Source organism: Etheostoma spectabile, unplaced genomic scaffold, assembly GCF_008692095.1.
Source record: "Etheostoma spectabile isolate EspeVRDwgs_2016 unplaced genomic scaffold, UIUC_Espe_1.0 scaffold302, whole genome shotgun sequence".
Lineage (NCBI taxonomy): Eukaryota > Metazoa > Chordata > Actinopteri > Perciformes > Percidae > Etheostoma > Etheostoma spectabile.
Window position 1 is genome coordinate 422,097 of NW_022605581.1, and position 12,822 is coordinate 434,918.

Consider the following 12,822-nt stretch of genomic DNA (forward strand, 5'->3'; position numbering starts at 1 on the left):
ATTCAATCGATGTGTTCGGATTCAACTTCTCCTCCGCCCGCCCCTCTTCCTTTTTCTGCAGGTGAAGTGGTTGCAATGCACCCGCCAAGGTGCAAGGCAGCAGGGAGTGCTGTGTGTTAAGTCCAGGCTGTCACAGTGCAGAGCTGGGACTGCATGCGTCCAAGGTCCCCCGATTAGATCCTAGTTTTGACCTTGGCACTAAAGGGACTGATAAACTGTGAACCCTGCATCCTCCTGGATCCCCCTCTCTGACTCTTGGTCTGATGGGTATCCATCAAGCTTCAAATGAAAGCATGTGCTGGGACATATCTGCGGGGGCCGCACATGCTCTTCTCTGCATCCAACACGTAGTCTGTCTCAAATATGATGTGGTTTTTAGAAAGCTAATGGACAACATCTCACCTCCTGTGGAATATCTCTGCCTGGGCGCCACCTCCTGGTGACTCCCAACAGGCTGGGACACCACAGATAGCAGGGACTTCCTAAATTAAGAAAATGGTTAATACTCATTGTTACCCTTGGGTCTTGCCTTCATTTAAACTTACTTGTCTCTGCAGGTCCCTTCCCTTCTTCCTGTTCTGTTGTTCAAACTGGGAAAGGAAAAGAATCCAGCGCTGGCCCTCGCTGTGCTGAACTGCCTGCCCAACCTCGGGACTCACAAGGTACTGAGACCCTCCTATCAAATACAAAGCACTGCATGTCACACTTCTGTTGTGTACACCTCCATTATTTCAAGTCGTCCTGTCTGAGGCTTAGTTCATATTGTGAATATAAAGAAGGACTGTGATAATATCCAGAGAGCTCATGTCAACAGGCCGTAACCATCAGTGTGCTTTGCTGTTGCAGCTCTGTGTCCCCATGGTGCTGCAGACTCTCCACATGCTCGCCTCCACCCCAAAGCTGAGACCCGTGGCACTGCGCCTCATGACCACACTGTGGAAGAAACAGGTCCGGGATCTTAAGAAGTGCTCCTCGTCATATTCACATACTTAGGCCTTCTTTGATATTTCCCTTGTATTTTTATTCTTGCCCCTAAGGACCGAGTGTACCCGGAGCTGCAGCGTCTGCTGGGCCAGCAGGACAGCAGGGTGGTGGTGGGGAGAGACACCCAGTGGGAGCAGATCCTGGCCCGGGCCGCCTGCCTCAGGGACGTCTGCAGGGAGAGGTCAGAGCAACACACAGACACACACACACACACACACCACACACACACCACACACACACACACCCACCCGCACCACACAACACACACACACCCACTACCTAGAGAGGCTGAATACATGGGGACTGACATCGTCTGATGCTATACTTTGGTCATTTAAATTACATTTATATTTGTGCGTGTGTGTGTGTGGTGTGTGTTGTGTGTGTGTGTGTGTGTGTGCGTGTGTGTGCGTGTGTGTGTGTGTGTCAGGCCTACCAGCTGGAGGCGACATGTGGCTGCCATCACACTCACTCTGAACCAGTCACCAGACAGACCATGGCAACCCCCGCTGCTCTCGCTCTGCAAGGACTACAGGAGCTGTGCCGGACAGAGGTCTCACACACACACACACCACACACACACACACACACACAACCCACACACACACACACACACATACACACACACACACAGCCAAGATTACCTGCATGTACAGTAAGCGCAGCCACTGAGTTTTTCGAGGCTTGTTTTGCAGGTAGTGGACATCGTGTCAACGTGGAGAAGTCTGGGCCCCGGGCTGAGCTGTGACTCCCGTCCGCTGATGGTCCGGGCCATCGCTGGACTTCTGGCTCTGGTTCCCCAGCTCACCGCCAAGTCAGAAGAATATGAGGTGTCTGGCCTAATGACGTCACTGTTAGAACTGTGGTTAGCCTAGCTTAGCATACAGACAAGAAGCAGGGGGAATCAGCTAGCCTGGCTCTGGGTGAAGTTCAGAGTTACCCCTACCAACAGCTCTAAAGATCACGGATTAACATGTTGACTGTGCAGCTTCCTGAAGTCTTGTTGTCACAGTGAAGGTGTCAGATTTGGTACCTTTGTGCCTGGACAGAGACCTAAACCTGTTTAACCCACTGTGTATCAGATTACCCCCGGTTCAGCCGGCCTGGTGGATACACCGTTGTTCATCAAGAAATATGTAGTTCCAGCACGCAACTCCCGCAAATCATTCTTTGCATTTCCTTTTTGTGTACGGATTTAACAAACAAGATGCAGCATGTTAATCAGTGAGCTTAGAGATTTGGGAAGCGTATGTTTGAACTTTAGACAGAGCCGGGCTACCTGTCCCCCTTACTTCCAGTCTTTATGCTAAGCTAGGCTAACCACGTCCTGTCTCCAGCTCTGTATTTATCACTAGAGCTGAGAACACCCGTTGAGTATTATAACATTAGCACCTAGTTAGATGAATTTCCCCTCTTTTTTTTCCAGAAACTGAAGGAGGAGGTGGTCAGCTTTCTCTGGAATTACGCTGTGAGCAAGGTCTGTGTAATATATGTGTGTGCACTGTGTGTACTGTGTGTGTGTTCTTGTTCAACTATATTTGTGGGGTCCAAAAACCAGGAGTTCAGTATACGTGTGGGGGTCCCGAAAGCTTTGTGGGGCCAAAATGCTCAAACCTCAGTCAGACAAGTCAACTGTGTAAAAACAGCATCTGCTACAGTGTGCTTGTATTTCAAATGTCCTGTGTGTGTGTGTGTGTTGGGGTGTGTGGTGTGGGTGTGTGTGTGGTGTGTGTGTGTGTGTGTGTGTGTGTGTGTGTGTGTGTGTGTGTGTGTTGTGGTGTGTGCGTGTGTGCGTGGGTGGGTGCTTGTGCTGTAACAGGATGTGGAGGTGTCCAGCTGTGGCTACAGGGCTCTGGCAGAGTTTCCTGAAGCGGTCCACACCATAAATGTTCTTCCTGAGGCGGTAAGTGGGTCCTGTCTATAACTTGACATTCCACATTGAATAAAATCAGATGATGCAAATGATACAAATATACATACATATATTTATATTTTGTGTGTTTAATCTTCTGCATGTGTGTAATGCATGTGAATGAAATACTGAGTCAATATGTTGTTTGTTAAATCCAATATATTCGATCCAAATATTGACTTAGCACCAGGTATTGTTGGTCAATGGCGCGATCACTTCCCGCTGCCTCAAGATAGCATACACCCAGAATGCACTGAACACACTCCCTGTGAGACCAGCACGCCCAGAATGCACCTGACCAACACTCCCTGTTAGACCAGCACGCCCAGAAGGCACCTGAACACACTCCCTGTAAGACCAACACACCCAGAATGCACCTGAAACACCTCCCTGTAAGACCAGCACGCCCAGAATGCACCTGAACACACCTCCCTGTAAGCCAGCACGACCAGCACGCCCCCTGAATGCCACCTGGAACACACCTCCTGTAAGACCACGCCACGCCAGAATGCACCTGAACACACCTCCCTGACGACCAGCCGACCAGCATGCCCGAAATGCACCTGACCCCTCCCTGTAAGACGCACGCCCAGAATGCACCTGAACACACTCCCTGTAACACCAGCAACACCCAGAATGCACCTGAACGCACCTCCTGTAAGACCAGCACGCCCAGAATGCACCTGAACAACACCTCCCTGTAAGACCAGCACGCCAGAATGCACCTGACAACACCTCCCGTAACACCAGCACCACACAGAATGCACCTGAACCACCTCCCTAGTAAGACCAGCACACCCAGAAGCACCTGAACACACACTTCCCGTAAGAACAACACGACCAGCACGCCCAGATGCACCTGAACACACTTCCTGGTAAGACCAGCACACCAGAATGCACCTGAACACACCTCCCTGTAAGACCGCCACACACCCAGAATCACCTGAACACACCTCACGTATGACAGCACGCCCAGAATGACACTGAACACCTCCCGTAGACGGCACGCCAGAATGCACCTGAAACATCTCCCTGTAAACCAGCACGCCCAGAATGCACCTGAACACACTCCCTGTAAGACCAGCACGCCCAGAATGCACCTGAAACACCTCCCTGTAAGACAGCACGCCACGCACCTGAACACCTCCTGTAGACCAAACGCCCAGAATGCACCTGAAACACACCTCCCCTGTAAGACCAGCACGCCCAGAATGCAACTGAACACACCTCCCTGTAAGACCAGCACGCCCAGAATGCACCTGACACACCTCCCGTAGAACCAGCACGCCCAGAATGCACCTGACACACCTCCCTGTAGACCAGCACGCCCAGAATGCACCTGAACACACCTCCCTGTGAGACAGCCGCGGTGTGGGTGCACAGAGGGGCGCAGGTGCATTTGTTATTTAAACAACGTGGCCGCTGGACGGGAAATTAACAACTGCGTCGGTCTTAGACTAGCAAAGACACTTGTGTTGCGCCGGGTGCAAGATAGTGCCCTTAGTGTTTAGCTTAGTTCTAGGGATGGCCCTGGGGGCTCAGGAGGTGGAGCGGGTGTTCAATCCCTGGCCCCTGCAGGCAGCAGTCTACATGTGGAAGGGTCCTTGGGTAGGGTACTGAACCCAATTGAGAAATTGTGAATGTGCGTGAATGTTCAACTGCTGGCTGCTGCCACCAGTGACTGGTGTGAATGCTGCTAAGAGTATTACTAAGACTAGAACGATCCTGTTAACCCTCCTGTTGTCCTCGGGTCAAATTTGACCAATTTTCAAAAGGTTTCTATATCAGAAATTTGGGTTTCTTTCAAACAAATTGCCCAAAATAAATTACACAACGTTCTTCACGAGAAATAAAAATGATCAGTTCACTACTTTTATTTAACTGGGGTGTTTATTTAATTTTATGCCATTTGAAGATTTTTTTTTACTATAAAAGAATGTTGAAAAAAGTGAGAAAATGTCATGAAAAACAACAACAAAATACGTCCCGAAGAGCACAGAAAATAATAAACCAAAACATCGGGAAAAGTGACAAAGATTTTTGGGAAAAGTGACAAAAAAAAGTGTCTTTAGGTTTTAATTTGAAATGCATGGCCGACGGGAAGACAACACAAGGGTTAATACGGTCCGTTTGCATTTATGAATCACCTGGCATTTCATCTAGCACAACCAGAACAACATTTATTTGGTCCAATACTTTGGTCTGATTCTTAATTCCATGATGTGACCTTCTCAGCATTTGTTTAAACATGTACGTTATAAAAGAACAAAACCTCAGAATTAACCTGAACTGTGAAACTAACTAAATAATAAGATAGGTATATGTCGAGCTTTTAGAACAACCGGGTTACAACTCATATAGTGATCTCTTTGTTAGATTGGGGTACATATATAGATGGTGATAGATTGATGGTCTTGTTGTTGGCTCTGCAGGCCCGGCCAGCTGCAAAGCCCTCTGGGAATGAGCAGGATGAACAAGGGAAGGAGGAGGAGGAGGAGGAGGAGGAGGAGGAAGAAGAGAAGGATCTCTCCATCCCAGCTTCATCCTACGTGAAGCTGATGGCTCTCACCCCCGTCTCTGTTCTACCAGGTACGTTACACTCAGGACTTCATACTGGTGCTGGGCCAGACTAACGCTACTGCAGACAAAACAGAAACATTGATCATTGCCCCTGAGGTTGCAATCCCTGGGATTAAAAAATACTTGGGTGATTTAGGTCAGTCTGCAAAGCCAAGTCTTAGAAACTTGGGAGTTATCTTTGACAAAGACACGTCGTCAGTGCAGCACTGCAAGCAGCTGACGAGAAACTGCTCTTTTCAATTAAGGAAAATCTCAAAACTTAGAAACATAGTTCCAAGAAATGATTTGGAGCTTATCGTTCATGCCTTTGTGTCTTCGCGGTTAGACTATTGTAATAGTTTATTTTCATGCCTGAACCAAAAGGAGCTCTCTCGACTGCAATTAGTACAAAACTCTGCAGCCAGAATTTTAACCCGTACTAACAGGAGGTCTCACATATCCCCAATCCTAAAAGAACTTCATTGGCTACCAGTGTCTTATAGGATCCATTTTAAAGTTTTGGTTCTAGTTTTCAGAGCTTTACATGGCCAGGCTCCCCTCTATATCAGTGACCTGATTCAGCGGTACACCCCTGTGCGTGCTCTGAGGTCTGTGGACCAGAACCTGCTGACGGTTCCACGCACTCGCTGCCGCACTAGAGGGGACCGATGTTTCCAGGCTGTCGCCCCCAGGTTGTGGAATGACCTTCCACCGTCTCTATGCGCTCTTCTGATTCTGTTGATGCCTTCAAATGCAGACTAAAGACTCATGTATTTGTTCAGGCTTTCAATTAGCTACTTGTGGGTTGATATGATCATGTACTGTCTTTTATTGTGTTTTTATTGTGTGTATTTTATGATATTAATGTTTTTGTTGTGAAGCACTTTGTGGCCCTATACCTGTGAAAGGTGCTATATAAATAAACTTTTACTTACTTACTTACTGGCAGTGTTCCTGGTGGGAAGCCAGTAAGGGGTCATGTTGCAGGAAGGCTTGGATTTGGGACACACCTCTGCTCCTGGTCATCATTACGGGTCTTACCTAGGGTTGGGTACGGAAACCCGGTGCTAAACAGGAGTACTACCTGCTGCTACTACTACTACTACTACTTGGCTACCGGACCCAATGACAAAACAAGATCTCGGTGCCACTTCAAAGTCTGTGCTTCTCTCTGGTGCTCTGAAACGGACGTTACAGGCACCAGGGGCATCGCTGCATGGATCAACATTACTAACTTGATCCTAAGTTTGTAGAATAGTTATGGTCGTTTCTAGGGCTGTCCTCAACTAAGGAAATTCTTAGTTGACTTATCGATTCAATGATTTAATCGACAGAGCTGCTGCTTTGAGACTAGAAAAGCGCAAAATAAATGTATTTAATTAACATCTGGAAAACTGAGTTTCTACACAATTAATTCTTCAAAAGCATCACTTTAAATCTTGTGCTCACCAGAAATGTGCTCATAAGTTTCTTGGAAATGAGTAATTAAGCATGAATAAGTATAAAAAAAATGACTTATCGACTAAAGAAATCTTAGTCGACCAAGACCAGAACCACAGTTTAATTGACTAAGAGGGGATGGATTTTTTTCTTCCCAGCCTTCGAGCTCTTCCTGACCTCACTGGTGAAGCAGGAGATGAGCCAGATGCCCCGGGGGGTGTACTTCTCTGCCCTGAGGGGGGGCAGCCAGCGTTCAGACCAGGGTAAAACCATGGCAGGGATTCCCTCATTCATGCTGAAAACCTACGAGAAAAACAAGCAGCCCGGGCTGAAGCCCGGACTCGCGGGTGAGCTAATCTATGCCCTACCTTTTGTGAACTGTTGTGTACTGGTTTGTGGTCAAGTTGTGTTGTACAGATGTGTGTGTATTGTGTCCATCCCCAGCTACTGTGCGTGCACCTTACATATTTGACAAAGAAGTGTTGCCGAAATGTGATGTACAGGCTGCTTCCAAGAAGCAATTTCTGTGGCTTTAACTGAAATCACAGGAGAAAAGTTGTTACTTTTTAACCTGTGTGTGTGTGTGTGTGTGTCTGTGTGTGTGTGTGTGTGTGTGTCTGTGTGTCAGCTGGACTGCTGCTCTGTTACGAGCTGCCCGTGCAGACGGGCCGTGACGGCAGACCGATCGATCGGTTCCTCTTGAGCCGCAGCCGCAGCCACCAGCAGACCTTGGCAGCCCTCATCCACGAAGTACGTCTTCCTCTGACTCTCTCGCGCTCCTCTTTTGGTTTCAACGATTTCAAACGGTCCCAAAAATGTGGATTTCTTTTTTTTTTTTGGGGGGGATGCAGGTGAACATCCAGCCGTCTGAATGGCACCGGGCCCTCCTCCTGCCCCAGGCCTGGCGGGGGTTCATGAGCCGAGCGTTCCACGCTGTCCTGCAGGTCAGTGCTTCTGACAGATGGATGACCGATTTAATCGAAGAATTGATCAATACGACATGTGGTTCTAGAGCAATGTCTCCCGAACTTAGGGTCGGGACCCAAAGTTGGCCGCAGACCCGTTTTATTGGGTCGCCAACTGGCAGAGAGCAGACTAAATGCTCAGCATGACCTCAGCATGACCTCAGCATGACCTCAGCATGACCTCAGCATGACCTCAGCATGACCTCAGCATGACCTCAGCATGACCTCAGAATGACCTCAGAATGGCACTTTTAACCCTTGTGTTGTCTTCCCGTTGATCTGCCACTTTGTGTTTTTCTGGGTTGAAATTTGATTTGTTTGTTGTGCTTTTTCTACACTTTTCTCAACGTTTTTTGTTAATTGTATTCCGGTTTTTGGTCACTTTTTTGACGTTTTTTTTTTAATTACGTTTTAGTCAATTTTTTAATAATTTCTTTGTCGCTTTTTCCAATATTTTGATGTTTTTTGCCACTTTTTCAGCATTTAAAAACAATGTTTTTGTTGATTTTTTCCCCCCTTCTTTTTTGTAGTTTTTTTCCCCAACATTTGTCACTTTTTTCAACGTTCTTTTCTGATATAGAAAGTTTTTGTAAACTGGTCAAATTTGACCCGAGGACAACACAAGGGTTAAAAAACGAAACCTAGACTAGATCAGCTGGTTGATATCTCCAACCAGACACACACACACATCTCATTAAATTCAAGTCGGCATTATTTAAAGAAATGTTGGTGTCGGTACTGAGGGATGATGGGGGGGGGGGGGTTCTCTCTCTCTCTCTCTCTTATGCTAGGAGGGGGTAAGAACATGAGTTGAGAAAGGGGTGAGACACAGAAAGGAGAATAGAGACCTTTTCTGTTTTTGGTTACTTCTATAATGGAATAGATATACTTCATATACATTTAAATTCATGGTTTGTTCCGTATTTTGTCCATAGTTTAAAAATGTAGATGTTGCAATGATTCATGGTGTATTTTTGTAAATTCGGGTCCCGGGGAGACACCAGATTTCTCTTTTTGGGTCTTGAGCTGAAAGAGTTTGGGAAACCACTGTTCTGGAGCTATTGATTATCATCAGATGCCGGTCTGAGCGAGCTGACGATGACGTTACGTTCAGCTCACGGACGTTTAGCGTGAACGTTACTTACGCTTCTTCATCTCCTTTGGGACGTAAGGCTGCGAAAAAGATCTCTCCACCGCTTTTATTCCTTGGTAACTGTCAGACACCAAACAAGACGAGGACCACAAAAAGCGTCACGTTCGATAATTTATTAAAGGGTTGGGGGTATGGGAGTTTCAGAGGTACCGGGAAATCCAAAAATCAGCACATGTGTAGATCCCCAGTAGAGAGCAGGAGCTGGATGATCCTAGAAGTCCGGAGCAGGAGAACACGGAAGCAATTAAGCGGATCCGGGATCAGTAGAGTCAAAAAGGCTATTCCCAAAACAGGCAGGTAACCGGTACTGGTAGCAGACGATCTGACAAGTGAGGACTGAAAAACAAGGCGTTATATACAGGACATGATGAGTGGTGAATGCAGTGCAGCTGGTAGGTAACGAGGGTGAGGCAGAGCAGAGCAGAAACAGGTGAAAGTCATCGAACCCCAATCAGCGTGTTGCCAGGCAGAGAGAGGGCTCATGACAGTAACATTATTATTTTTAAGGGTATAATCCAGAGTTGGGATTCAGCCAGGGACCTTTGTTGCATATTTTTAGTCCAGTTTGATGTTTAATTTTCTGTTTTTTGAAAATGAAAAAAAAAAATCATCTCACGTTGACTTTTGCTATAAAGGGTGTCTTTTGCATGTAAAAATTATACAAAAAAGTTTTTTTTGTCATTCGTAATGCACTCAGAATTTTTTTGGGGTAAAATCATTTCTTTTTAATGTCGGCATAGATGTTATGATCTGACGGTCCAACTAGTAATTACAGTTACTTGGGACGTTTAGGGGGCTGTGTATTACTCAGTAATGACACCAGTTTTATTGCCATAACTTTGAATTACACCTATTTTACATATTATTCAAATTTCTTTGGCCTTCCATAACCCGTACCTGTTGAATCCCAGGCTGTACGTTGTTGTTTGAGTCTGACTGAATGAACGGGATGTTCCTGCATGGTCAAGTGAAACGTGTGCTTCCGTTCGGCGTGTGTCCTCAGGGTCGACGTGCTGATTTGGAGATGCAGCAGAAACAAGGCAAAGAAGAAGCACAGGAGCTGCAGTACAAACAGCACTGTGCCTGGCTGTGGTGAGACACACACACACACACACACACACACACACACACACACACACACACACACTCGCACGCAGAGTAAAGACAAACATGCGCTGTAGCAGCCAGGTGAGATGAAAGGACAGAGTGTGTGTTAGTGTTTCTTTGAATAGATGCTGCTGCTGTTCACACATCTTGTATTAGCAGAAGAAGGTCCCGCAATTTTTCTTTCATTATTTCCTCATCGTCTCTCTGTCAGGGCCAGAGATCAGCTGACAGACGTCATCAAAGCTGCTGCAAAGTGAGTCCTGCTTCACACACCCTCCGTTACGCAGGACAACACTGGTGTGCCCACCTGATGCACTGAGCTGAATTCAGCTGGGATCCCTGGCCTTGCTAACAGCTGTGCGTTGTGTTCAGGGACAGTCCTGTCGTCCAGGGGAACTCCATCCTGGCTCTGAGCGGCCTGGCTGCTGTCCTGGCTAAATATGAGAGCAACCTGCCTGCTGATAGCGATGACAGCCTCAGGGTAACGATCTCAATATGTCATGTGATATTCATAATAAACTTCATCAGTGTGGGATACTATAATATAGGTATTGGAAAAACCTCACCTTTGGTTGCTCTTCATGAAAGTGGTGGCAGGTGGACACTTTAGTTCGGGGATTTCTTAATTCACTTGACTTTAGGAATGTAAAACAGTGGTATCAATATTTATGAAGTGAATCATTACCAGACGTTTGATAACTGTTGACGAATTCGGACCGAAGAGCTCATGAAAACCCATCACCAGCTGTATATGATTAATCTGATTCATGTTTTCATTCAAGTGTGCACATTTTAAATGAAATGTGTCCTATCAGGCAGAATATTTAGCTGCATGAAAACTGGACTGTTTTCTTAATAATCAATAACAACGTGATTGTGCATCAAAAATAGTCCGAATCTAGTATAACCTGCATCTCTCAATAATCATAGAGAGGCCGTAGTATGTAACGGGTATCCAGCCATTCACGGATCAGCAGAACGACTCTGAGATTGAGTTGATGGTGGGACTGTTTGAGTGTAGGAAACTCCACAGTTGCTTGATCTTCCTTTCCTGACGTGTGCCTGCAGGCTGGCCCGGAGTTTGTCCCCACAGCCGGCTGGTTGGCCATGGTGCTCCACACCCTGCTCAGCATCAGCAGCAGCAGCTTCAAGGCCAGGGGACAAGTCTTCCCATGGTTCCTGCATGTGAGTTTTTTGTGTAGCTTCTAGAAATCAAAGCATCCAGTGCTTAATGTACAGTAGGTTACAGCGGTTTGCAATCTTACTCTCGAAATTGCCTTTGGGCTCTAGATAAAACCCCATTAAATCGCTTTTTAATGTGTGAAAAAATCAAATGGGAAAACGGCTAATGACGTGATTTTGGTTGTTGCATCCAGTCGAATCCTTTTGATTAAGTTTTCATTGCTACAGTCTGGACGTGGAATCAAACATATTGTGTATCCATCACACAGCCGCTGGTAGACCAACAGGAAATAGTCTTGCATTGTATCAGTCTAGGCTTTATACATGCATAGAACTTTTCACTTATATATCAATAGTATATCCACATTGAAATCTGAGACTAGATATCATCTTAGATTTTGGATTTCGTAGTTTAAAGGCTGCATTACAGTAAAGGGATGTCATTTTGTGAAATTACCAGTCTTCTGTAGCTGTTATTGTAGCTCTTATTTGCTTTTACCCACTTAGTCAGTATATATATAAAAATCCCGGCAATATCGTCATCAAGGTATTTGGTCAAAAATATCGCGATATTTGATTTTCTCACATATCGCCCAGCTGCATAATTTGCCTGGCTGACACACAGATGAGTGCGTGTACTTTAACCCTCATGTTGTCCTTGGGTTAAATTGACCCATTTTCAGTTAATTTCTTTCTTTTTTTTGTCACTGAAAATGGGCCATTGAAATAAGCGCCGAAAATGTCAACGTTAAAAATACAAAAACTTTGGAAAAAAACATCAAGAAAAGCACGCGCGACATTGAAAAAGTGACAAAAACGTCATCAAAAAGCGACCAAAATGTTTTTTTTCCATGGTTGACGGAAGACAACACAAGAGTTAATGAAGTGGCTGCTAAGAAAAGGACATACAGTCCCGGACAAAAGTCTTGTCGCTTGTGTACAAATTGACCTGAAGTGCCGCTGAAATATATTTCTAATCAAGATTTATTTACAAGAAACGGCTCATTTTAATCCCGACAGCTTCTGTAATAATGTTTCAGTGCAAAACGAAACTGTCAAAAAGTATTCTAATATTCACAGCTCGGTAAAGCCCGTTGAGTCAATGTTTGCAAAGACATAAGTGTTGTCCCCTTCTCAATAAGCTTCACCTGGGACTAATAATGGACCAATCAGGTCTCAGGTGTGTATAGAAACCACCCCAGTACACTAGACCTTCACATCAACTGCAACTAGACCTCTGCAGACAGGCCTAAGATTCACCCGGAGACTAAAGGTTGGATTATCAAGAGGCTGAAGACCAGATCCACTGCTGAAGACCAGATCCACTGCTGAAGACCAGATCCACTGCTGAAGACCAGATCCACGGCTGATGTGGCAGACACCTTCAATGTGTCTCAGCGTCAAGGACAGAGGATAAAAATAACATTTGAAGACACTGGAGACGTTTTTGACAAGCCCAGGTCAGGCAGACCTGCAGCAGAGGTCCACCAGACCTGGTCCCCTGAAGTCCCTGTGTCAAC

At 46.0% G+C, this 12,822-nt stretch overlaps 1 protein-coding gene and 1 long non-coding RNA gene across 2 annotated transcripts in view; one reads left to right on the top strand and one right to left on the bottom strand.

Annotated features, from left to right (window-relative positions):
• Positions 1 to 12,822, top strand: part of focad (focadhesin) — a 49,830-nt gene that overhangs the window by 21,026 nt on the left and 15,982 nt on the right. Inside the window, 16 exon segments of the mRNA XM_032510991.1 lie at positions 558 to 662; positions 847 to 948; positions 1,038 to 1,182; positions 1,429 to 1,464; positions 1,467 to 1,537; positions 1,680 to 1,814; positions 2,411 to 2,461; positions 2,804 to 2,887; positions 5,329 to 5,485; positions 7,054 to 7,242; positions 7,524 to 7,645; positions 7,747 to 7,839; positions 10,017 to 10,105; positions 10,332 to 10,373; positions 10,493 to 10,601; positions 11,189 to 11,305. Coding sequence (XP_032366882.1) covers positions 558 to 662; positions 847 to 948; positions 1,038 to 1,182; positions 1,429 to 1,464; positions 1,467 to 1,537; positions 1,680 to 1,814; positions 2,411 to 2,461; positions 2,804 to 2,887; positions 5,329 to 5,485; positions 7,054 to 7,242; positions 7,524 to 7,645; positions 7,747 to 7,839; positions 10,017 to 10,105; positions 10,332 to 10,373; positions 10,493 to 10,601; positions 11,189 to 11,305 — 1,647 coding nt within the window.
• Positions 8,625 to 12,822, bottom strand: part of LOC116686057 (uncharacterized) — a 19,181-nt gene continuing 14,983 nt past the window's right edge. The window contains exon 3 of the long non-coding RNA XR_004331136.1: positions 8,625 to 8,641. This is a non-coding gene — a long non-coding RNA (uncharacterized LOC116686057). The remainder of the gene's footprint in view (positions 8,642 to 12,822) is intronic.